Genomic DNA, 27,516 nt, shown 5'->3' on the forward strand with positions numbered 1-27,516 from the left:
GCCCCTACTCGCGGTATAGTGAGTAGGGGCATAATTTACTAATACTAAGTCATCTTTACTTAGTATTAGTAAATGTGGCTGAAAGACCAATTTAGGTCTTTCAGCCTTTTAGTAGATAGCTCCCTGATACCGTGGGAATTAGGGAGTTATCTACTAAGCGGCTGCAAGATGCAGCCACAGCACGAATAGGATCAGAGTTTCATTCATTCGAATGAAATTGCGATCCGAACAAAGTACCGAATTGCATCCTAACACGAATGGAGAAACTCTTCTCATTCTGTTAGGATGCAATTCTGCAGTTTTGCCGGCGTTCTGTCTAAGTGACAGGACGTTCGGCAATACTGACAGGAAGCATCGTGGGAACAGGGAGGAAAGATAGGGATCATGGGAAAATTGCTCTGACCAGCGGAAATGAAGCACACTTTGCTCCTCCGCTGGTCAGAGCTGGTCAAGCAGAGGAATCCTTCATAAGACAAAGAGTCCCTACTTTGTCTTATGATTTTAAAGAAAACTAAAGAAGACAGGAAGAAAAGAAGAACAGATCCTGAGAAAGGGGGAGAAGAGGAAGAGATTGAGGAAAGGTAAGTTCGGCATGACAGTGCCGCTTTAAGGTACATAAGGTACACAAGGTTCAATAAGGTACATAAGGTACAATATGGTACATAAGGTACATTAAGGTACATAAGGTACACAAGGTACAATAAGGTACATAAGGTACACAAGGTACAATAAGGTACATAAGTTACAATATGGTACATAAGGTACATTAAGATACATAAGGTACACAAGGTACAGTAAGGTACATAAGGTACAATAAGGTACACAATGTACACAAGGTACAATAAGGTACATAAGGTACACAAGGTACAATAAGGTACATAAGTTACAATATGGTACATAAGGTACATTAAGATACATAAGGTACACAAGGTACAGTAAGGTACATAAGGTACAATAAGGTACATAAGGTACACAAGGTACAATAAGGTACATAAGGTACACAAGGTACAATAAGGTACATAAGTTACAATATGGTACATAAGGTACATTAAGATACATAAGGTACACAAGGTACAGTAAGGTACATAAGGTACAATAAGGTACATAAGGTACACAAGGTACAATAAGGTACATAAGTTACAATATGGTACATAAGGTACATTAAGATACATAAGGTACACAAGGTACAGTAAGGTACATAAGGTACAATAAGGTACACAATGTACACAAGGTACAATAAGGTACACAATGTACACAAGGTACAATAAGGTACATAAGGTACACAAGGTACAATAAGGTACATAAGTTACAATATGGTACATAAGGTACATTAAGATACATAAGGTACACAAGGTACAGTAAGGTACATAAGGTACAATAAGGTACAATAAGGTACACAAGGTACAATAAGGTGCATAAGGTACAATAAGGTACATAAGGTACACAAGGTACAATAAGTTACATAAGGTACAGTTTGAGATTTGAGATTACAGAGCTATCACCACAATACAAAATTTGTGTTGGCCTTGTTGAAAGAGATTAAGTGCCCAAGGGGTTATACATTGGTTACAAAATATGTTAAAGCCCTCTATTCTATGATACTAGATGATAAGGACCTTGAAGCTTTACAATATAATTTAGTGCACCATAGTGGCTATTCTGATGCTTTGACTGATATAATGTTGGTGGCTGTCCGAGTTTTGCTAGAACATAATTGTTTTTCTTTTGACTGGATTCAGAGGTGGACTCTGTATTTTATCCAAGAGGTCTCTCAATAGACTTTATGTGGAGTGGGATATCTCCCATTACTATTATTGATTTATATTGTTACCAGTCTTTACATTAAATTTTTATATGTTATATACATTTTGGTTTTATACATATTGAATTACGTATTATGTGTGGCCTTGTATGTAAACCTATTCTTTAGGCTATCCATATGAGCTGCTCTGACTAAGTGAATACATGTGTTTTAGCCATTACATTATTTAAGGGAATAGTCACTTTAAAATCTGAACTCATTTGCCTTTTTTTATGAAGGGAAAGGTCTTCCCGTTATGGGTTAATTTTATTCCCAAGTGATAGAGCACAATTATTCATGGTGTGTAGCTTTATTTAAGTATAACTGATGAAGTAGTTTTATATAGAACACATAGGTCTATTGTTGCTATTCGGAGGGCACAAGCAGTGTTGGTGCCTTGAGGAATATTTGTTCATTTGTACTGCTTTAAGAAGTGAATGAACGTTATTTTTTACTTCATTGAAGAAGCTGGGACCGTTAGATATATTTCTAAGATTTGAAGTCACCATTGATGTTTGCCTTTATATCATTTCTGGTTTTCGCTGGCTTTTCGTTACAGCCTGCATGTTGGTTGTAATACTCTTTTCAAAGCAGTAATACACATAATAGGATTTTCATGGATTTTCCAGAACATTTCAGATATATTCCTTGATTTGAAAACAACCCAAAATAAAGTGCACTGCGATTATACCTTGGCACTTAGTGAATATACGATAAAGTACTAAATCCATACTAAACGAAATATGGTTTAGAGAAAGCTCAATCCACGAGAGAGGAAAAAACTTGCTGACAATCATTTAGTTTTTCTGCTGCCTTTTCTGCACTCGTTGGTGGCTGTTTTTAATGCATACGAACCTTTAGAGAGATGAGAGAAGCCGGTATCAATTATTGATGTCATTATCTGTTTTTGCCTCCTACGTGCTATGACCTGAGCCGGTTTTATTGGCTCTACACTTAGTAAATCTATTTGGATCAATTACACAGAGTTCCACTTAGAAAAGTAAAAGTTATTCCTTGATGTATACATTGTCTGCATTTTGTGTTTGATTATTTAGACAGTGTGTTTATAAGTGTTTTATTGTCTTGTTTTTTTTATTGTATTATTTAGATTTTGACTGTGACTTTGAGCTCCCATGCAATCTGGATTACTTGCCTTCTACACACAAGCCTGAAAATACTTGGAGAATTACTACGGCAGAGGAACTACTGCGAGCCAACGTTCTGAATGGGCCCAAAGAAGACTATTCTCAGAATTCCTCAACAGGTAGGAAAGAGAGGAAATGTCACAACTTCACAATTGTATCTATCACTTTGCCCACACGTCACTTGAAACCCTTACTGGATGTAACGGATCGACAAGGTTAGAAAATAGACTTCTGAGAATTCTTTCTACAGTCAAAGAAATTGCCACCCAGTATGTTTAGCTATGTAGGGGTTTGAAGTGTCCTTTTAATAAATACTTGATACATTTGTCATCTGGAATATTAGAATTAAATATTCTCTGCTGGCAGTGTTGCGAATAAAAATGGTTTATTGTGTGTTGTCAAACAAATACAGAAATAAGAGATAAGGTGGCTTGTGTAATTCTGTCACAGCTTCTAAAATCACTGTTTAATTCAGTGAAATCACACTAAACCCATGTGCGTCATTAACGTCTCCCACATGGCAAAGGAAGTTTCATTCAGTGACGTACATTTTCAAAATATCCTCTTAGATAAAGGATAAATCTTTTTAGAATTGGTGTAAACATTTTAAGTTTTCTCTTACAAACGTAAAAGACCAGCTTTACACTGATCCACACGAATTTTACCAATAGTAGCTCATATGACTTAAATTACCAGAGCTAAGTGTTACTAAGACTTATGGGTAAATTCAGTGCTCCCTGGTCATAACAATGCAGTAGATCCAGAAAGTCACTTACCTACAAACTGAAAATCTGAATATTTCTTTACTAATCTTTTAAAAGAACATTCTCAACTGTTTAATTTAATTTTCGTCTAATAGGCCTGTATAAAATGTAATTCTGATTACACATTAATAACATAGCTATTTGTTTTTATTCGGTGGCCATTTTGTAATGGTGTAACAGTTTATAAGTCTCTGCATTCTGTCTTGTATTTTGTGTAAGTTACGCTCCACATGGACAGTTAGAGACGTAGAGAAAGACAATGAAGTTTCTGACATCCTGCGTTGCCGACCCTGGGATATTTTCCCACGAGGTGATTAGCTCCCAGCACTCCACTATCTGTGAGCTGCTCGATCGAGCAAAAATCCCCGCTGTGCCCAGTCAAACGCAGGAAGCCAGGTTACTTAGAGATCATTTCTTCAATTTGAAAGTGGTGAGAATGAAATCATTGCTGGAAATGAACATCAAATCCCATTTGTAGTTTTCCAAAAGACACGTGAGAAACTTGGAAATTGTGAAAAGGACTCCTGACTGATAAGATCAAAATTTTACTTGCTCGCCTTATGTCTACATGCTATGAGTAGTAGATCTGTGCATTCGGTTTTGGGTTAATCTCGTTATGTTCGAATTTTGGCCCAATTGGAAATTCATCTGAAATCCTGAACTTTGAAACTCCCATTGGACATATAATGAAAAAAATGCAACCATGTGGAGTTACAATCCCAAATATTTGACTTCTGGCAGCACTGTCCTTGGTGGCACATGGGTTAATCATAAGGCGGGTGGCAAGCACTTGCTAGCCAGCCACCACATTAAAATGTAAAAACATATATGATCTCCTTTTCTTATCTTATTAGTATATGGGAGGTATATGTAGGTGTCCATTCAAGATACTAACCCTTACCTATAAAGCTCTAACCAACTCTAGCCTATCTTACATTTCTTCCCTGATTTATAGATATGCCCCTTCTCTGTCTCTCCGCTCTGCCGTTGACCTTCTCCTGTCTGCTTCTCACACCCTTACTGCTAACTCGCGCTTGCAGGACTTCTTACGGGTGGCTCCCTTCTTTTGGAACAGTCTGCCTACCCTCATCAGACTGTCTCCTAGTCTTCAATTATGTAAGAAGTCCCTCAAAACACATCTGTTCAGAAATGCATATGGACTCCCAGAGTAACTTATTTATACTTATCCAAATCTGTCTCTTGCTCTCCTAAGGAGCCACACTCCACTCTCACCTCCAGCTCTACTACTTGTCCACCTTGTTTGGTGGCTTTCACCCTTGCTGCCCTGTTGTGTTTCTGTTCCCCACCTCCTCTAGACTGTAAGCTTGTTTGAGCAGGGCCCTCATCTACCCATTAACTCTGTGTCACTGTGTAATTTATTGTAAGTTTCCCCCTTTCATAATATTGTAAAACACTGTTGAATTAGTTGGCGCTATAGAAATACCAATATTAATAATAGTAATAGTAATAATAGTGCTCTACAATAAATTAAAAAGTTAAAATAGTATGTTATGATGGGGTACAGGTGGGAGCTGGTATTTTTTCCCATAAGTGACATGCGCCCGGCAAATCATTTGGTGAGAACTTGAAATTTGAAAACCAAAACTTTCATGTCTGTAATTTAATTGATAGGTTCTCAAAAATCTAGCAAAAGACTACCTGGGTATCGCTGTACCGACTGGTCATAGCAAAATAATAATCTGTGAAATTCCCAAATAAAAATGTGTTTGGAAAGTCACTGAAGGTTTTGACATAAGCTGGTGATAAAATAGTCAAATAAGAAAGAGAGTTGTGCCACCAGTGGACCATATTTCCTTCTTCGACCCATAAATAACCAGCTATGTAGGTGGGATCCCACTGATGGAAAATTGCTTCATCCAGAATTCTGGAGTTTGGTTTTCTCTCCAATCCCAATGACCGCTATAGTTATGCCTCCTCTTTCTCCCCCACTTTACTTACTTACTGATTTATTTATTTTTAATAATGTCTTATTTCTTTCCTTGCTGTTCAGGAAATACATATAGTACTGAGATTTCATCGCTTTTATAATGCTAATTCTGAAAACGCTCGATCGTACAGCAAATAATATCATGGGAATTATTATTTGCTGGAGATTTTAAAGCTCTGGAAAAATGCCAAATGCTTAATATCCTTTTACGAATAAAGTAAAATATCTACAAAATCCTAATGCAATGGTATTTATAATGGAAAGAAAAAATAATAAGTGTTTATTTTTTTCAACCTAAAATATTATTGAATAAATTGGACCATTAGGATAAGTGCAAATTGCAATATTGAATGAAATCAGTTGTGTTACTGCATCTTGCTGCTCTTTTCGCGGTTTCTGGCTCCAGCCGAGGATAGTTTAACTAAAGGACTGTCAAGAAACCTCACTTGAGTTGAATGGACACTCTAGGCACATGATCACTCATCAAGTGGTTATGGTGTCTCCTGGTGCCATTTCACTGTACCGCATTTTCAATCGACTTAACCAATAATGTACATTCCCGGGGTACCTAGATTGTGCCCCCTCTCTGCGGCTCAGGCTTATTCTTTTGTATTAGCCAACCAGTGATGGGTGGCAGTAATAAGCCAGCATCGATAGTATGTGTCTGTATGGCTAATGCAGCGTTACAATCCACCGTAGCCCTTCCTCAAGTTGGGGAAAGAGCCACAGGCATTCAATGACGACCGATTAATAATAGTTTAAAATTGAACTTTGGGACAGCACCTTGGACTCCAGGCACCATAACTACTTTGATGAGATGAAATGGTTATAGGGCCTGAAGTGTCCATTTAAGTGAGAAATGTTCCTTCTGCTTATAGTGTGTGTGATGTGTATTTTGGGACCAAGGATTGGTAAAAATGTGACAAAACATTGTCTAGAACTAGGCTGCCAGTAGGTTAAATAAATCTATATTTTTCATACCTGGAAAATGCAGTTTTTAACTGAAATACTGCAAATCACGATCCTCCAGGCCAAGAATGGTGCTTCTAGCAATGGATGTTAGTGATAAATCATTGATTATGAAATGCACAGAAAGACATAAACACTAGAAAATACCACGTTATTTTTTTATTTTTTTATATGGGACATTGTTTCCAGATTGAACTATTTTAAGGATAAACAAAGAAAATAAGTTATACATGTAAGATATTCCCTTTGAATAAAAAGGTTTGAACACCTGATCTGGAAAGCAGGGGATGGAATGGAGGTAGTAGATCTCAGCGCATACTGTATCGACTCCAAGGTTATACATACTTTCCTGGGCAATTGGAATATCTGCCGTTTATATTATTTTTCATGGCAGGCTCTTTTTTTTTCTATCCAATTGTTTTCTTTTCACAAATCAATGTTTGTATTGATAAGTGCCCTTCTTAGTTAAAGCAAATCAAAGTCTTTATAAGGGACCTTTATTAACCATTTGTTTTGTTATGTGGTAATGTGAGGCTGATCAAAGAGGTTTTTGTTATGAGCTGATGAGCATTGAATTAAAACCTATTCACATAGAATGTTAATTCAGAAATACCATAACGAGAGCTACAGCATTCCCTGCACACCGATACTTCATGGCAAGTGATCAATAGGTAATATCCAGGGCCCACATAGTTACACGTGACTGGTAGGGACACCACAAGCAGATTGTTACAATAAAGCTTCAGGAGCGATCTGGTCCCAATGACAGCTGTTTCTCCTGTTTGTAAAACCTCTGTCCGGTCTGTTTTCATTATCCATTTTAAGAGAAAGAATGAAATGAATTCTTTGTGACAGAAATGCTTGTTACAATGCATTATATATTTCATTTATTTGTGGGAAGACATTCTAATATATTTACTCTCCTCTTGACACAGTTGTGTATAACTTACTTTGTGTCCAGAACAGCCAGAGATCTTAAAGGCATGAATTTAGCAAGGTGTTGGAAACATTCAGCAAAGTAACCCACGTTCACTGTCATGTGACCGGAATAAGTTCATTAAACGGCAGATTATCCTGCTGGAAGTATCACATGGAATGTTTGCCATAAAGAAACAAAATAATTATTATTCTGGCATAGTGGGTTTAGTATTTACTAAGAATACGTTTCTCCTACAATTACACCACCACTAGTGCAAACTGGCTACACATGGTTTGGTGGATCAAAGGGGAAAGGTTTAAAATTAATATCAGGAAGTATTACTTTACCGAGAGGGTAGTGGATGCATGGAATAGCCTTCCAGCTGAAGTGGTAGAGGTTAACACAGTAAAGGAGTTTAAGCATGCGTGGGAAGGCTATCCTAACTATAAGATAAGGCCAGAGACTAATGAAAGTATTTATAAAATTGGGCAGACTAGATGGACCGAATGGTTCTTATCTGCCGTCACAGTCTATGTTTCTATGTAGTGTACACTTTAAAGTATTCGTTCTATGCAACAGAAATCAATATGTATCAGTCATTGCTGCAGATTTCAGTCATCTGAGTTTGGTGATCACATTCCAAACTATAGTCTCAGCTTCATGTTCTCAGGTGTGCAAACTGAATCCAATACGATCCTTTTACTGACTCTCATCCTCTTCATTAAGTCATGACCTTTTGTCACCTCGTATGAGTCTCTCTATCCTCTTCTGAACATTCCTTTTACTCCGCTCTGTGTTCAAGAAATGATGTCCACTAGATTTTGTTGTTTTGTTTGTTTGTGCTCAATTTACCATTTTGTGTAAATTCAAGATATTCATTGAAAATCCTAGAGGTCAAGTGTCACCGAAATGCTAGCACCGTGTTATCTTCCACCAGCAGCCATGCCATGGACAAAGCACACAGATTGCACTTCATCCTAATGTTTGGTCAAAGAGCAGCTAAACCTGCTGAGCTGGAGACTTAGGATTTACTCTTGTTATTTGTGTTAACGAACAGGCAGAGTACCCAGTTCATGTATATCACTAATACATAACATATGGCAAAGGTCATATAATTTAAATCCAAGATTATCCAATTGTCTTCATACAATAAGAACTCTGACTGGTATGGGAGATATGGGCGTAAAACCTGCACGGCTTCAGTCCCCATCCCCAAACCCCTCCCACCCCAAATTGTTTAAAAATGTTACGTTTTTTAATGCTTTCAAAATTCACAATTAACACCCAGATCCCAGAGGCTAAGCTGCAAATGAGTTGAAAGATTGTCTGTTATAAAATATATTTTACTGTATGCACGGACATGTCAGCTCTCCCTATATTTAATTGTAGTTTCTGATTTTGTAAAAAAAAAAAAAAAAAAAAAAAAGAAGAAGAAATTAATTCAACTATTTATTGCTCTTTAAAGTACTTTAAAAAAAAAAATGTGTTTCAATTAAATTTCAAGTCATTATATTTAATGCTTTATCACTGTTTGAGATGATTATGTTCCATTGGATATATATTTGTATCTGGGGGTAGCGTACTCTGTAATTATGTAGCTATGGAGAGGGGTCTGTGTGAGCGAATGATATGATGGAAAAACAGCTGGATCTAAAGCTCATCTTATGGTGACAATTGTCTATTACATTGTTCCTCCAACCATATGATCTTCAGTGCTGATTTCCTTGGGAGTTAATATTATAATGAAAACAGGTTTTGGTATTTGTAAAATTAAAACATCTCCACTTTCGATATATTTTACTTGATTAGAAAAATCTATAATAGGCATTCACTTTGAGAGAATATCCTACCCTGGAGCGGCTGCTGGGATGTTAATCTTTTTAAAGATAAAGTGGTGGAAGTGGTTTCTAAAATTATCCTATGGACGGTTAAAGAGATACTCCTCTGCCCAAATAAAAAGTAATTTTAAAAATCACTGTTTAGCAGGCATATCTCCAATTAAAATATGCATGCATTTAATTATGCATTTAATTATGGATTTTTTTTTTATTTTGGGGTATCTGAAAGCAGCCCTCCCCCTTCTAACCCCACCCATACTTTCTGTGACTGTCCAATCACAGACTTCCTAATTCAGCTCGATGAGAAGTCTTTGCAAGGCAGGTGCTCTGTGCAATTGCTGCCTTTTAAATGTATCTCCACTGAGCTAACCAAACCAGGAAGTTACAGGATCGGTTGTCTGATTGACAGTCAGGAGGATGTAACAAGGTTAATTTATAAAAACATAAAGCTATAGCTAAAGCTAAACCGTTTTACAGGTCTAGGATGTCCCTTTAAGAAAACTAGATTATCTGTTGAACCAGCCGCTATAAACCCATCCTGCCCTTCACCTGCTTTCATTAAAAGAAAACAATCACTCAGACACACACAATCACAGACACACACTGACAGACATACACACATACTCACAGACCCACATTGACAGACACACACAATAACTCAGACACAAACACACATTCACTGACAGACACACACTCACAGACACACACAGTCACTCAGACACAAAGGTTCTCTCACAGACACACACTGAAAGACATACACAGACACTCTCACTCACAGACACACACAATCACTCACTAACACACACACTGACAGACATACACTCACTCACAGACACACACTGACAGACATACACATACAGACACACTGACAGACATACACACACACTGACAGACAGACAGACACACACACAGATTTCCCACCAGCACTCACAGATAATTTTTTAATTTTAATTTAAATCTACCTACCCTTCCTACCTTTGGGAGAGCTGGGTGAATTTTGTTGTGGGCTGTTGTGGAAGGCAGGCGTGCAGGCAGGCGGGCGGCCAGTTGAGGTCCAGGCGGGCGGTGAGGGAGTGCTGATTTGTGAGCTCTCTCTGCCCAGCTCCCTCGCGCCTCGCAGAGTGATGCCGATACCCGAAATATGAGGGAGCTGAACAGAGAGAGCTCACAAATCAGTGCTCCCTCGCTACCCGCCTGGAACTCAGCTAACCGACTGCCACCAGGATAACAAGGTATTTGCCCGGGCATTTGGGGATGGCGGTTTTTGCGCCCCCTGGAAAGTGCCGCCCAAGGCAAATGCCTTGTTTGCCTCATGGCAAATACAGCACTGATTGCAAGCATATACCCTAATCTTATAAACTCTGCTATAAATTATTGTAATGGATTTATATGGTTAGCCCTGTTAAATGCTATGCTTTAAGACATTATAGTGGTAAATAGGGGAACCGGCTGCGGTTACAAAGCTTTTGAGAGATCCTCCTTTTCTCCAGTAATTTTTCAACCAGGAACTGTATATTCCTAGACCATGTTAAAACCTCACAATTATATATATTTTTTTGCACTTCATGATAGCCTTAGGAATACCCCAGTTTTTATTCTGTTCTTTTTCAGTGATACTTTTTCTGTGATAGCCTTTACTGCTTTTGGTGGGTATATGTTGCCAATATCTTACAATGAATATATGCAGAAAACACTTATCGCAATTCTTTTTCTTTGCTGCTGTGTAATAGAAATTATCAGAAGCACAATAATCCCTCCCTCAGCAGGATTGGGCCCACCCATCAGGAGCCACTCAGTCTCTGTGGTTTGCTTTTATTAATGGAATCAGTAGTCTATCCCCCCAGGAGCAGTTCCATACATCATACATGATACCTTCCCATACCTGCTATCAGTTTGCACACAGTGTGGTTAACTGTTAATAAACTAAACTGTGTGTAGCAAACGTGAGTCCATAACTTCACTCTTTCCCTGGGAGAGAGAGCACAGTCAAAGTTGTGCATTGTATGCACTATCAATGAGTTTTATGGACAAAACCGGTGTAGAGAAAGCTAAGAGTATGTGCGGGGACTGTGTAAAGTTTTTTTGGAGCATAAACTGACCCTTTGAGAAGACCATCACAATGAGCTGCAGTGAACTCTCTGTGGTGTATATGTATAAAGGAACACACTAACTGTATATATATAATATTTTTGAAATTAGATGTATTTCTTTGTCCTTTTAGATTACTGGGCCACCCTCTCCCAAATAAAAAATTAAATCAAAAGCAATTAAATTACCTGTGACTGAGTTGTTCATCCCGCTAATTCATTAACAATGGTGATGATACAACGCTCCTTTTAGAGAAGCATTGGGGACATGCTGTGTATCCGTGGCCAACACGGTGCTCCACCAAACAGATGTTTCTCATAGGGTTGCATTGAATCAAATACTTCTCTATGAGATGTAGTAAGATATTTCAATGTTGTCATGTGGAGGGTGATGATTAGGGATGTGCTTAGGCTCTTCCAAAATTCGGGACTTCAGCAATTCAGGACTTCCAAAATTTGGCACTTTGGCTCGGTTCGGCACTTCAGAAATCAGGGACTTCGGGAATTCGACACTTCTGAAATTCGGGATTTCCGAAATTCGGAAATTCAGGACTCCTAAAATTCGGGACCTCGAGACTTTCACCAATACCCTAACCCCATAACCCTACCCCATAACCCTAACCATAATCCTACTAGGGTTAGGGGTAGGGTTAGGAGTAGGGTAAGGGGTAGGGTAAGGGTTAGGGGTAGGTTTAGGGTTAGGGCTAGGGTTAGAGGAAGTTTTGGAGTAAGGGTTAGGGCTAGGGTTAGATTCCTGTCATCATTCCCTTAATTTTACCTCTCTCTCCTGTTTTGCCACTTTTTAAAAATCTGAAGCACTTCGTCAATTCTGTACAGTTTGGAACTTCCGAAATTCATGACTTCAGCAATTCGGTTCGGCACTTCCGAAATTCGGCACTTCGGCACTTTGGAAATTCGGCAATTCGGCACTTAATAGGGTTAGGGGTAGGGTTAGGGGTAGGGAATGTCCGAATTGCCAGAATTTGTCCTAATTCTAATTCGGACCGAAACGAATTGCACATGTCTAGTAAAGATGCCAACTGTAAAGACTATTTTCACAGGTGCTTCGAGTGGATGTCAGATTGACAATGACAAGTAGGGAGTTTAGTCCAAATGTTCTGAAATGGTGATCGTTTACATTGTAAAAAATGGGAAGTGTCTCTGAACCAAAACCACTTCTTTAAAATTAAGTTGTTTTGGTGCTTAAAGTGTCTATTTAACTATTACTCATTCTTCTGAATCGAAGTATGTAATTTTTTAATGACCTGCCAAGGTATGCATACTGTACAGGTGTCTCTGCAAAGAGGCATGATCAGGATTGCTAAATTGTTTTAAATTCAATAAGCAGAGGGAACTATTGCAGTGAAAGGGAGGGTTTTTTATAAGTAAAGAAAGAAATGTAGAAAAGGCAGCATTTTTGTCCATTTACCATAAGTGATTTCTGCTATTATTACCAAACTGTCACAGAGAGATCCATCGGTAACGTTGCCCTCTCTGGATCTAACTAAAATCTCCCAGTGACACAGTAAAGAGTTAAAAAGATCAGCTATAACAGCGGGGTATTTCACTGCCCAGCCTCGGGTAATTAGGGATTTCCTAGGATTTTCCAGAGTCATTATGTCTCAATAGACAATACTCCAGTGAATCAACTGTACGCAATCATTTTATATAATGTTATGAAGGCTGCTGACCTGCTACTCTACAGAGCAGCGAACACATAATGTAATGCTTGGGTAGAAATTAACCCATTCCCTGCTGGTGCCCATTTTTGACAGTGTCAGGGGCATAGTCATTATCACATAAAGCCAGGGTGAATAGCGTTATCACAACTATGGTGTCAGGAATACATGTTTGTATTCCTGACACTATAGTGTTCATTTAAGCAAATGGGGGTTTAACCCCAAAGGCTTCCTCCAGCTCCAGATCTCCAAGTCGCTCAGTGGTATTCGGCTTCTGAAACGGAGTGTCAGGAAGTGCAGATTGACGTCAGGCATGGGGGCTGCAGATTGGCTAGAGTGGTCAGTTGACACTCTAAGCCAATTGCTAGTTCCCGGTTCATATAAATGTTTAACTTTTTTATGAATGGGGATCTACTGATTGGCTTAGAGTGTCAGATGACCGCTCTAGCCAATCAGCGACACCCCTCCCCAGCGGCCCTCTGTGCTTCCTGACACTCAGTAAATAAAAGTGAACACATTAACACTGATATTTGTTTTTACCTGGGGAGTGGGACATGAGAAGGTCCAAAGTTTCCCTGCCAGGCCCAGGTACCAAAGCCTTATGATGTGGTGTCCAGAATAAAGTGGAGGGTTCACTTCACTTGTCCTTCCTGCTGCAATCTCCTTTTCTTCTCCTTTATTTGACACAGTCTTCTTTTTCATATGACACTGTCTTCTCTCCTCCTTGGCTCCTTCTACTCCTTTACCTTTCTGCTTATTTTGTGTCCTTCTGCTCCTTTCTGTTTCTGACCCCTTTCTGCTCCTTGCAGACCCTTTCTGCTCATTCTCCTACTATACCTTTGTGCTCCTTGCTTTCCCTTTCTGCTCCTTGCTACCCTTTTCTGCTCCTTCTCCTACATTACCTTTGTGCTCCTTCTGATTCTTTCTGCTCCTTTACCTTTGTGCTCCTTCTGTCCCTTTCTGCTCTTTGCAGACCATTCCTTATCATTTCTGTTCCTTTGTGTTCCTTCTCCTACTTTACCTGTTCTGCTCCTTGCTGTCCCTTCCAGCTCCTTCTTTCTGCTCATTTCTATTCCTTCTCCTTTCTGCTCCTTCTCTTACTTTACCTTCCTGCTCCTTGCTGACCCTTCCTGTAGGCTGCCTTCCCCCTCCCCTCACTTACCTGATCTACAAGCTGCCCCCCCTGACTCACTTCCCTGATCTATAGGCTGCCCCCATGCCTTACTTCCCTGATCTATAGGCTGTCCCCCATGCCTCCTTTTCCTGATCTATATGCTGCCCCCATGCCTCACTCTCTTGATCTATAGGCTGCCCCCCATGCCTCACTCCCTTGATCTATAGGCTGCCCCCTCATACCTCACTTACCTGATCTGTAGGCTGCCCCCCCATGCCTCACTTCCCTGATCTCTAGGCTGCCTCCTATGCCTCACTTCCCTGATCTATAGGCTGCCCCCCATACCTCACTTCCCTGATATATAGGCTGCCCCCCAATGCCTCACTTCTCTGATCTATAGGCTGCCCCCATGCCTCACCTGATCTATAGGCTGCCCCATGCCTCACTTACCTGATCTGTAGGCTGCCCCCATGCCTCACTTACCTGATCTATAGGCTGCCCCCCATGCCTCACTTACCTGATCTATAGGCTGCCCCCCATGCCTCACTTCCCTGATCTGTAGGCTGCCCCCCATGCCTCACTTCCCTGATCTGTAGGCTGCCCTCCCATCCCTCACTTCCCTGATCTGTAGGCTGCCCTCCCATCCCTCACTTCCCTGATCTATAGGCTGCCCCCACCATCCCCCACTTACCCGATCTATAGACTGCCACCCCATGCCTCACTTACCTGATCTGTAGGCTGTCTCTGCAGTCTGGGAGTTGCTCCCCTGTGGATTCAGTCAAGAGAGAGATGCAGGGATAAGATGTAGCTTCCTATCTCTGCCTTTCTCCACACACAGCGCCGGTGTGCAATGTATTTTCAATCTCACATGAAAAATAGCAGAACAAGCTGAAAAATCCAGGGAGGGGCAAGTGCCCTGGCTTGGTCCCCTCCCGCCCCTTCCCCCCCCCCCCCCCCCCCACAGACGCCCATGGCAATAGTAAAGCAATGCTCAGATAAAATTATCCCATTCAATGCAACTCCACAGCAACAAACAAACAGAGTATACCTGCTGCAGCAATAGTGTAACGCAATGCTCAGATACAATTAACCCATTCAATGCAACAAACATACAGTGTATACCTGCTGCAGTATGGGATCTATGAGGAAGAGAAATGTTAAGGTAGCAATTAACCCTTTCACCTATTCTCCATAGCATAGAAGTAGCTTGAGATCTATAGGGCAATGCAATGTTTAGGTTGGAATTAACCCATTCCCTGCCACTCCGTGAAAGCACTCAGATCTTTGTGTCTGTACAGGAGGATAGAAAGCTCAGACAGGAATTCTCGTGGTATCTGCCGGCTTAGCAGTGGAAGAGAAGTAGGTCACGGCTGGCGTGGAATGAGTACGTGTCCCAGAGGCCCTTGCTATAAATAAGCTGAGTCACAGTGAGGCCTTTCACGGACCCACGTAGGAATGCATTGCTGGTTTGCCGCAGGAGATTTCACATAGCGATACAATACATTCTGTACTGGCCCTACACTGGGGGTACATTTTCTTGTTATAGGTGCATTTTACATTCATGTAAGGGGGAGAGCGTTGGTGTTTCTGTATTTGTAGAAGACAGTTCATAGAAACATAGAATGTGACGGCAGATAAGAACTATTCGGCCCATCTAGTCTGCCCAATTTTTCTAAATACTTTCATTAGTCCCTAGCCTTATCTTATATTTAGGATAGCCTTATGCCTATCCCACGCATGCTTAATCTCCCTCACTGTGTTAACTTCTACCACTTCAGCTGGAAGGCTATTCCATGCATCCACTACCCTCTCAGTAAAGTAATACTTCCTGATATTATTTTTAAACCTTTGCCCCTCTAATTTAAGAATATGTCCTCTTGTTGTGGTAGTTTCTCTTCTTTTAAATATAGTCTCCTCCTTTACTGTGTTGATTCCCTTTATGTATTTAAATGTTTCTATCATATCCCCCCTGTCTCGTCTTTCCTCCAAGCTATACATGTTAAGATCCTTTAACCTTTCCTGGTAAGTTTTATCCTGCAATCCATGAACCAGTTTAGTAGCCCTTCTCTGAACTCTCTCTAAAGTATCAATATCCTTCTGGAGATACGGTCTCCAGTACTGCGTACAATACTCCAAGTGAGGTCTCACCAGCGTTCTGTACAATGGCGTGAGCACTTCCCTCTTTCAACTGCTAATACCTCTCCCTATACAACCAAGCATTCTGCTAGCATTTCCTGCTGCTCTTTTACATTGTCTGCTTACCTTTACGTTATCAGAAATAATCACCCCTAAATCCCTTTCCTCAGATGTTAAGGTTAGGACTCTATAAAATATTCTGTACGCTTCCCTTGGGTTTTTACGTCCAAGATGCATTATCTTGCACTTATCCACATTAAATGTCAGTTGCCACAACTCTGACCATTTTTCTAGTTTACCTAAATCATTTGCCATTTGGCTTATTCCTCCTGGAATATCAACCCTGTTACAAAAAGACATACCTTACTATCAAGACCTTCTGCAATATCACTAATAAAAATATTAAAGAGAATGGGTCCAAGTACAGATCCCTGAGGTACTCCACTGGTAACTAGACCTTGCTTCAAATATATGTATATTTAAAATTTTTATATGTATACATGTGTAACAAAGAGACTGTAAGGGAGTGCTCTATTCATGGTCCTAGTGCCCTACACACTGAATAAGAACAATCTAATGATGTACTCGCAGTATTCTGGTTGAGGTCAGTACCCTGGGGTCTCACAATGCAGTGAACTTGGGACTGGGGGATAATGCGCTCTATACAGGTCCCCAGTGTTATTAATAGCAGACAGCTCTTTTTGCAACTCTGTAATTTTGGTATTAAGTTCACAATTGCCTCTTCAGTTCCCAACATTTCCTAGTTTACTTGATAGCCCTGGCAGTGTCCCATTCACCTGGAATTACAGCTTTACATGTTCAAATAATATATGGGGTTTAAAAAGTGCATATTTTCCCAGAATCAGTGGTTTTCATTTGATCACATTTGAAAATATAGCTCAGGATAATTCACTGAACACCAGATTTTGTCCCGTTGTCCTGATGGACAAAATCTGGTGAAAATGCCTCAATCCTAACCAGAATGGCAATTCTCATATTTAGTAAAGCTAATTCTGGTGAGAATTCAACCAACCCAATAGTATCTACACCAATTAGACAGATGCACTTGTAAGCTAACCAATCAGAGCAATCAACCAGGCAAGTCTCGAGAGAAGTGAGTAAGAATATTTGAAGTATCAGGGCCAGGATTTGAAGAAACCAGGTCAGCGTTTGGTCTGGCTGAAATCATGACCATATTCAGGCTCATTGGAGCCCTCTTCAAAAATCCAAAATAGACGTTGTTATATCGCTTGAGCAATATTTGAATGTTGCTTTCCGAATAGTGCCACCACTTGGTTTTACCCCATTCGGTACTGGACCAATTAGAGTTTTAGTGGACAACCCAGAGCTGCGTTTAAATGCTAATTAGCTTTATATGGATTGTTTATTTGCAAATTATTGAGGTGTAAATTGATGATGTTGACAAAGAAAATATTTGTAATAAATATCCTGGAAACTGATTTGTAAAATCCTGGTTTATTTTTCAAATGACCAAAACATAACATGACCCAAACATTCAACAATGCCAACTACAAAATCTGCAAACAAACTGCATTCAGTGAACAGACAAATGTTATTTCCAGGAATTGGAACTTAATCCCAATCTCACTGGCAGCAAAAAATATATCATTTAATATATAAAAAAACATTTAAAAAAAAAAAAAAAATATTATAAAAGTGCAATAAAGGAGAGGAGTAGTCTGTCCTTGGTAAAGGTAGTGTAAGTTTAAAAAATACCGTAACTTTATTGACATAATATCTCCTACAACTTTTTTCTTCTCTTTTATTTCCCCACACCTGTGCTATCTGATTTTTGCAATTTATTATAGTTTCCTTTTTTTTTTTTTTATAAATGACTTCTACTCAGATCCATTTGCTCTTTGTTTAGGATCTCGGGTTGATATTTTGTTACATTTGTTGCAATCTCACCTAACAGCGTTATTCTTCTAGCAATTTACTACTGCGGGAGCCGTGATACGTTTGCATATACCCCAACTGACATTCTGTTAATCAGTCTCTTGATATAATGGAGCCAACCATTACCTTTTAACTCCCTTTTTCCCTTTGTTCACCCATTTTTGGTTTAATTAGTTTATATTTGTGTTATTATCGCCATTTAATAAAAGTTGTGTTTTAAAACTTTCACTACCTTTACCAAGGACAGACTATACCTCTCCTTTATTTTTCATTCCTTAGCAGGGTTACCCCCTCCTCCTCTTTTTCAGCTTCCATTTTTTGTCAGCATTTTGTATTATAAAAGTGCAATCAAAGTAATGGGAAATATTTAAATCCCAAATTCTTCACACGAGGGGTGTGGGAGCGAGCAGATCTCCCCTGGTTATGAGATACGAGGCACACAGTTATATAATTACTAAAAAGCAGAGATTAATGGGAAGACCTGTGAGAGCCCCAATAATTCTAATGGAGACTAATCAGAGATGTTTCGAAAATCCTATTAATTTCAGAGATTTATTTATGTCCATTCCTGCCTATCAGCACTTAAAGGGTTGATTTATATTCATGGAAAACATGATGTAAAATCCATTCATTTCGATGACAAACACTGTTTCATCTTTGTCCACAACCTGGATGTGAGTGTTTGCCGCAGACCCTGATTACAGGAGGAGAAACAATCATCCCAAACACTCAGCAAGCTTCAAAGAAAAATAATCTTATTTTGCATTTCACGTGACACTCGTACCAGGGAAGGCCACAGGTAAACATCTTCAGCGGTCAAGACATTAATCTGATATCATTATCTAAAGATAGAAGGACTCAGTTCTATAATGATGCTATTTCTGCGGCATACTCAAAGCGTAGCCTCGTGCTGATACTGGATCGATTTTACTAATGCACACACAGATCTGCCTAACAGGATAAATATATCACATGTATTATATAAACATTGTTACACACTGGTTCCTTCTAGCAAAGGATGCAATCGGGCAGGGGTGACAGCTGGCTCTGGGAAATGTAGTCAAACATTGCTAAATAAAATGAGAGGTTTAATTTGAGTTAAACGAACGGTTGCTAAAACCCAAAAATTCTGATCACCTACCAGTTTGGAATTTAATTTTTCTCCTCTACATGACCCATGTATACATTACCGCATATGCACAAGTCCACAGACATTCATGCATGTGCCAATATACACCTAATGCATCGTACTAATACATCGTCTTAAAGGACAACTATCACGTCAAACTATTTTTTAATATAATTATCCATTCACCAACCTTTGAAAAGAAATAGATTTTTTTTTTTTTAAAGGAAGTATATGCAAAAAAAAAAAAGGATAATAGCACCCCTGCCGTTAATATATGACAGGGACCTTTAGCCAAATACTTGCACCTTGGGTCGGACAGTGTTTGAATCTGACAGTCTCTGTGATCTTCCATGCTTCACTCCCTGGACAGAAGCGAAGATAATTAAAAATGAATGTAAAATTAAAGCAGAGAAGTTTAACTAAAAGCATAGTTAACTTAGAGATCTTTTCAAGTTTGGCTGTTTTGACCTTAAAATTTAAATTCACCTTGAATTTTCACATAAGTGAATAAACCTGACATTTTCAGTAAGCCGTTGATAGGAAATGCAAAGGAGAAACGGAGAGAAGATAATAACTAGAACCAAGAACCAAGACCCCTGAACCCATGGACACTCAGGGATTGGTCCTAACTGCACAAATCTACTGAGACGGTCCCAAAGCGCTGCAGACCGAAAATCTTTTGGTTTTTTTGTCATAGCATTTTATGTAAAAGGAACACCTTCAGATTTGTACATTACTGTTTAATAATTCAATGTGAAAGATTGTTGTTTGTTCCGACTGTTCTGCTTCCTATCCAACAGAAAGTTATATTTGTATCGGAATCCTTAAAGGGCGACCTGTCATTCTTAATATTATGTTGGCGTATCCCTATATTTAACCCCTTAAGGACACATGACGTGTCTGACACGTCATGATTCCCTTTTGTTCCAGAAGTTTGGTCCTTAAGGGGTTAACAAATATGTATTTGTGAGAAGTGAAATATAAAATTAAATGTAGAAATCCCCACCTCTTCATTGTGCAACCGGGCGCCTCCATCTTAGCTCGCTGGCATTCATTGTGATAAGCTTTGTCCGTTGCCTGGCAAACAAGAAGAAGAAATTAAACAATGTTTCTATTACCATTTGCAATGTTTGCTCTGGCTTTGCTTTGTCTGAACTGGATTAAAAAGTAATTTTCTAAATCTTTAAAGAAGCACTATAGGGTCAGGAAAACTAACATATATTTCTGACCCTATAGTGTTAAAACCCCCATCTAGCTCCCCTGGCCCCCTTTTTGCACCTTATATATAGTAAAATTGTACTTGTATTCAAGTCTGCAACTGCTACCTCTGCCCCTGTCTGCTCACATCATCTGAAGTGATTCCCTGAGCCAATCACAATGCTTCCCCATAGGATTGGCTGAGACTGACATAGAGGCAGATCAGGTACAGAGCCAACACAAGTCAAACACAACCCTGGCCAATCAGCATCTCCTCATAGAGATACATTCAGTCAATGCATCTCTATGAGGAAAGTTCAGTGTCTGCATGCAGAGGGTGTAGACACTGAATGTCAGTCACACTATGCAGCATTGCCCCAGGAAGCACTTCTAGCAGCCACCTGAGAAGTGGCCAGTGAAGTTATCACTAGGCTGTAATGTAAACACTGCATTTTCTCTGAAAAGACTGTGTTTACAGCAAAAAGCCTGAAGGTAATGATTCTACTCAGCAAAACAAAGTCAATAAGCTGTAGTTGTTCTGGTGACTATAGTGTCCCTTTAATATAATTTTAAGCGAAAGCAGAGAATCTCATGAAAAAAAGGTTAGCACAAGTTATTGTTGGTTTTTAATACTTTATTCAGTAAATTCTAGAGAAATGTCTGTTTGTGGTACATTCTAGGGTCAATCCGCCATATTTTAATGTATATGAATTTTAAGAAAAGTATTACAACTGGATTTTCTTGTTTTCACAAGGACCTGCTCTGACTTTTTTCTTTCTTGAAATACAAAAACAAAAAAACTAAATCTGTCCGACACCTTTCAGCCAAGTACTTGGGGTTTCCTCTCTAAACAGTGAATTGAAAAGGGCAAAGTTCAGTCTATATGATCTGATTCGGCTTGGCTGATTTTGGGTAAATGTTGTTATTCAGATTTAAGTTTGGTACAGTCGGAGCTCTGGGAATAACCCTTCTAGTCTTTCATTGCTTTCAGAGTGAAAATCAAAGAGCAAACCTTTGCACTATCACAGAAATAAACATATGCCCAATTTACTACCTGCTAGTGTTTTATTAAACTGCTGATGTAGGAAAATGGAAGCGGCCAGCAGATGGCGTTCTCTCATGTGAGCAGTTTTAACACTTGTTTTTTTTTCAATGAATAGAAAGTAATCACATTACAGAGACACACTTTCTGCTAATTTGTTACTTATTTCTTCCTTCAGTTTCTAATTATCTTCAACATAATTATTGTTATTAATTATTCAATAAAAATATAATAAGTTCTTCTGGGAGGTCGACAGTGATTAGAGTATGATAATAACTTAGATTAGCAGACGGAGTGGGTGAATGTTAGCTCTGAAGGTAAGTAAAATGAATTACAGTCAGAGCTCGCATTACGAAGCTGTTCCATCGAGCTGTTTGTTTGCTGTGCCTCTACCGTGTGAAATTGGAAGATATTTCCTGGGATAACCGTATCCTCAAGTGAAACCCTCAAAGCAATTCTAGCCGTATTTATTAGTCTGTTTTGTGTGTTTTGTCTCATGGTTATCTTGTGTTTATTTTAAAATGAATTATAAATGTTTTTATTTGTTATGTATTAATCAGCTTGCATTTTAAATGAGGAAGTAGCATTGCCAAACAGGAATTAGCATTCTGATTGTTCCATTGATCGCGCAAATTCAGCGACTTCTCGTCAGTGGCGTCTCTAGGATTCATACTTAGGGGGGACACATAAGGGGCCAGGGACAAAAGCAGGGGGGAAGTTATAAAACGTGTGTATATATGTGTGTGTGTGTGCATAGTTTTATAACTATAAAAGTAAATATATATATATATATACACACACATAAATACATAGGTCTCGACAAATTCCAGGCGCCAGGTCACCATTGTGACTAGAAATTTCGCCATGGCACCTGGCATTTGTCTGCCCTTTGCAGAAAACATTAAAGCCGGCCGCTGCGGGGAGCATGGAGGCGGCGCATGAAGAGTCAGTAACCTTCCTGCGGTTTTTTTCTGCTCCCTTGCGCGGTGTTTAGTGACATGATGTCACTCCGGCCCCGGCATCTCTACAGAGAGCGCGCAGAGGAGCAGAGAGAAACTGAGAGGAGACACACTGGACGTCAGGGAAAGATCCACGCAGCTCTCCCAAAGGTAGGGAGGCTGGGTGGATTTAAATTTTTTAAAAAATAGCAATTTGTGAGCGTCTGAGAAAATATGTGTGTGTGTGTGTGTGCTGAAAGGGCCTGTAAAGTGTGCATCTAGGGGCTGTATTGTGAGTGTATGTGTATTGGGGTTGCATTGTGTGTGTATCAAGGAGCTGTAGTTATTATATATATATTTGTGTTCAGGGCATAGAAATCCGTAAATAAAAAGGACCCCCCTAAAATGAGTTGGACAATTGAAACTGAAATTATGCGAAGGCCCGCATGGACCCAGGGAATACCTATTTGTATAATACGGCATTTGGCTGTAATTAAAAAGAGCTGCATAACAACCGAATGCTATAACAGACATGTTGTACAAATCAAAAGTAACGTTTGTGCGTACGAACTAAAGTCCGAACGCAACCTCATGAAAGCCAATGCATACGAACTGACAAACAGTAAAATAATTAAACAAACTACAGAACCGTACATTTGTATGGAAGTTAACAAAAGACTACGCAAAATGCATACGAAATAGAGGTAAGTATGAGAGGTAAGTATAATAGAGTTGGCCCATTATAGTTACATAGTTGCATAGTTACATAGCTGAAAAGAGACTTGCGTCCATCAAGTTCAGCCTTCCTCACATATGCTTTTGCTGTTGATCCAAAAGAAGGCAAAAAGCCCAGTCTGAAGCGCTTCCAATTTTGCAACAAACTAGGAAAAAATTCCTTCTTGACCCCAAAATAGCAGTCAGATGTCTCCTTGGATCAAGTAGCTATTGCCCCACTAATTAGAAATTATATCCCTGTATGTTATGTTTTTGCAAGTATTTATCCAATTGCAGTTTAAACATCTGTATAGACTCTGACAAAACCACCTCTTCCGGCAATGAATTCCATATCCTTATTGCTCCTACTGTAAAAAAACCTTTTCTTTGCCTTAGATGAAATCTCCTTTCTTCAAGCCTAAATGTGTGACCTCGTGTCCTATGTATAGCCCTGTTTATGAATAGATTTCCAAATAATGGTTTGTATTGGCTCCGAATATATTTGTATAATGTTTTCATATCCCCTCTCAGGCGCCGTTTTTCCAAGCTGAAGAGAATTACATTTTTTAACCTTTCTTCATAACTAAAATGCTCTATTCCTTTTATCAATTTTGTAGCTCGTCTCTGCACTTTTTCTAGTGCCATGATATCTTTCTTTAGAACAGTTGCCCAAAATTGCACAGCATATTCAAGGTGTGGTCTTACCAGCGATTTTTAAAGAGGCAAAATTATATTTTCATCTCGAGAATTTATGCCCCTATTTATACATGACAAAACCTTACTGGCCTTAGCAACGGCAGATTGACATTGCATATTGCTACCTAATTTGTTGTCTATAACAATTCCCAAATCCTTCTCGTGTGTGGTTATCCCTAGTTCACTACCATTTAGGGTGTAAATTGCTTGTGCATTCTTAACCCCGAAGTGCATAACTTTGCATTTTTCTACGTTAAATTTCATCTGCCATTTTAGTGCCTAGTCCCCCAATCTATCCAAATCCATCTGCAGCAAGGCAATATCCTGCTCACATTTTATTACTTTACAAAGTTTTGTGTCATCTGCAAACACTGATACATGGCTTTTAATGCCCATTTCAAAATCATTTATAAATATGTTAAATAGAAGCGGTCCCAAAACAGAACCCTGAGGGACACCACTTACCACTTTTGTCCAGCTTGAAAAGTTATCATTTATGACAACTCGTTGTACTCTATCCTTAAGCCAATGTTCTACCCAAGAACAAGAATATTCATCTAGACCAATTTCTTTTAGTTTGAAGACTAACCTATTGTGAGGAACCGTATCAAATGCCTTGGCAAAATCCAAGTAGATCACATCCACTGCAACACCCTGATCTATATTTCTACTTACTTCTTCGTAGAATGCAATTAGGTTAGTTTGACATGACCTATGTTTCATAAAACCATGCTGATTATTGCTAATAACTCAGTTCTTCCCAATGAATTCCTGAATATTATCCCTTAATAGCCGTTCAAATAATTTCCCAGTCACAGAAGTTAAGCTCACAGGTCTATAATTTCCAGGCAAGGATTTTGAACCCTTTTTAAATATAGGAACAACATCTGCCTTCCTCCAATCCTCGGGTACAATACCTGAAACAAAAGAATCTGGAAAAATTAAATACAGAGGTTCACTTGTTTCCCCACTTAGCTCCTTAAGTACTCGTGGGTGGATACCGTCAGGCCCCGGAGCTTTATTTACATTAATTTTCTTTAATAGCTGTAGCACCTTGTCTCGAGTTATCCAATCACAAGTTATCTGCAAGTTTGTTGCAGCAATCATTTGCATATCTCTTGCCATAGGATCCTCATTAATATATACTGAAGAAAAATAGTTATTTAAAATTTCTGCCTTTTCCTGGTCTTCATTGACTAACAGACCCATCTCTGTTTTCAGTGTACCTACACTTTCATTTTTTGTTTTTTTTAGAATTAATGTACTTGAAAAAATTTTTGGGGTTGGTTTTGCATTCTTTGGCTATCAATTTCTCATTTTCTAGTTTAGCCACTTTAATTGCCTTTTTGCAAGTATTATTGGCTTCCTTATATCTTATATAGGATGCCTCTGATTTGTCCGATTTAAATGCTTTAAAAGCCATTTTCTTATTTTTAATCTCTTGTTTTACTTCTCTACTAAGCCACATTGGTTTTAATTTGTTTCTTTTATATTTATTACCCAATGGTACATACTGTGAAATGTACCTTTCTAATATTTGTTTGAATAGTTTCCATTTTTCCTCAGTGTTTTTATCACTAAGGAGTTTATGCCAGTCGATATGTTGTAGAGCTGCCCTAATCTTATTAAAATTGGCTTTTTTTAAATTATACGTTTTAATATACCCCACGTGCTTTTGCTTTTTTGAGTTTATTTCAAAAGTTACCATATTGTGATCACTTTTTCCCAATGTTGGTTAAAAGATTAACATTGTTTGTTATAACGAGATCCAGAATAGCATCCTTTCTAGTTGGTCCTTGTACCAGTTGTGACATAAAGGTGTCATTTAACACATTCAAAAACCGGATTCCCCTAGCTGAAGTACTAGTCCCTCTATCCCAATTTATGTCCGGGTAATTAAAATCTCCAATAATTAACGTGTTACCCTGATTTGCAGCTTTACCAATTTGCTCTAACAGCAGTTCTTCCTCATTCATATTTTCATTTGGTGGTTTATAACATATCCCAACCAATAACGTATTTCCCTTTGTTTGCCCCAAGCAGATATCTACCCATAAAGCTTCCATATTTTCCTCGTCACACTACACATGCCTAAGATTTGACTTTAACTCATGGTTGACATACAAACATACCCCACCACCCTTCTTGTTTTTCCTATCCTTCCTAAATAACGTGTACCCATTTAAGTTAACTGCCCAGTCATGTGTCTCATCCCACCATGTTTCTGTTATGCCTATTATATCGTATTGTTTAGTGTATGCTATTGCCTCTAGTTCCCCCATTTTGTTATATAGGCTCCTTGCATTAGTAAGCATATATTTAATATTACCATGAGTCATTTGTACTTTTTTTGTGAATTATCAATATTACATACCTCCTCTGTTCTGAGCTTCCCCCTCCCCCCATCTCCACCCCCTTTGTTCTGAGCTAAAGCCCATCTCCTTTCTATCCTATCTCCATTTTCTAGATTGCTTTGACCCTCCCCCCTACTACTAGTTCAAAATCTCCTCCAACCTTCTAGCCATCTTATCCCCCAGCACAGCAGACCCTCTTCCGTTTAGGTGCAATCCATCACGACTATACAGGTTGTACCCAAGCGCAAAATTGTCCCAGTGCTCTAAAAACCCAAATCCGTCTTTCCTGCACCAAGACTTCAGCCACGCATTGACCTCTCTAATCTCCCGCTGCCTTTCTGCTGTAGCACGCGGCACAGGTAATATTTCAGAAAATATTACCTTGGAGGTCCTTTTCTTTAGCTTACTTCCTAGATCCCTGAACTCACTCTTTAGGACCTTCCATTTTCCTTTGACTTTGTCATTGGTACCAATATGGACCATGACAGCTGGGTCATCCCCAGCCCCTCCCAATAATCTCTCCACTCTGTCGGCAACATGCCGGACCCGAGCACCCGGGAGACAGCAAACTGTCCGGTTGAGTCGATCAGAGTGGCAGATTACCCTATCTACTCTCTTAATAATAGAGTCCCCTACCACCACAACCTGTCTAGACTGCCTTACCCTCTCAACCCCACCCGTACTAAAGGGGCTGTTCCCATGGCTGTTAGAAGGAACAGCTTCCTGCAGTACAGCTACTCCTGAACTGATGCTCCCAACATCTTCACTCAAACGGGCAAATCTGTTAGGCTGTACTAGATCAGGACTAGCTAAACCTTTCCTCTTCCCTCCCCCTCTGCTTCTTCGCAGCACTGTTACCAGTGGTGTATCCTGGTTTTGTGCTGCCCTAGGCAGGACAAAACTCAGGCACCCCCCCCCCACCCCCCCCCCCACCCAACCTTTCCCCCTGCCCCGTATTCTAAATACACACATTCACTGACAGATACGCATACACTAGCTAACAGAAACACACACTTGCTAACAGAAACACACACACACTAACAGACACACTCACACTCAGTAACAGACAAACACACTCACTAACAGACACACACTAACAGACACACACTCACTCAATAGCAGACACAAA

At 39.4% G+C, this 27,516-nt stretch overlaps 1 protein-coding gene across 1 annotated transcript in view; it reads left to right on the plus strand.

Annotated features, from left to right (window-relative positions):
- Window positions 1-27,516, plus strand: part of ALK (ALK receptor tyrosine kinase) — a 713,383-nt gene that overhangs the window by 184,055 nt on the left and 501,812 nt on the right. The window contains exon 3 of the mRNA XM_063441954.1: window positions 2,910-3,065. Within this exon, the coding sequence (XP_063298024.1) occupies window positions 2,910-3,065 (156 nt within the window). The remainder of the gene's footprint in view (window positions 1-2,909; window positions 3,066-27,516) is intronic.

Source organism: Pelobates fuscus, chromosome 2 (assembly GCF_036172605.1).
Source record: "Pelobates fuscus isolate aPelFus1 chromosome 2, aPelFus1.pri, whole genome shotgun sequence".
NCBI lineage: Eukaryota > Metazoa > Chordata > Amphibia > Anura > Pelobatidae > Pelobates > Pelobates fuscus.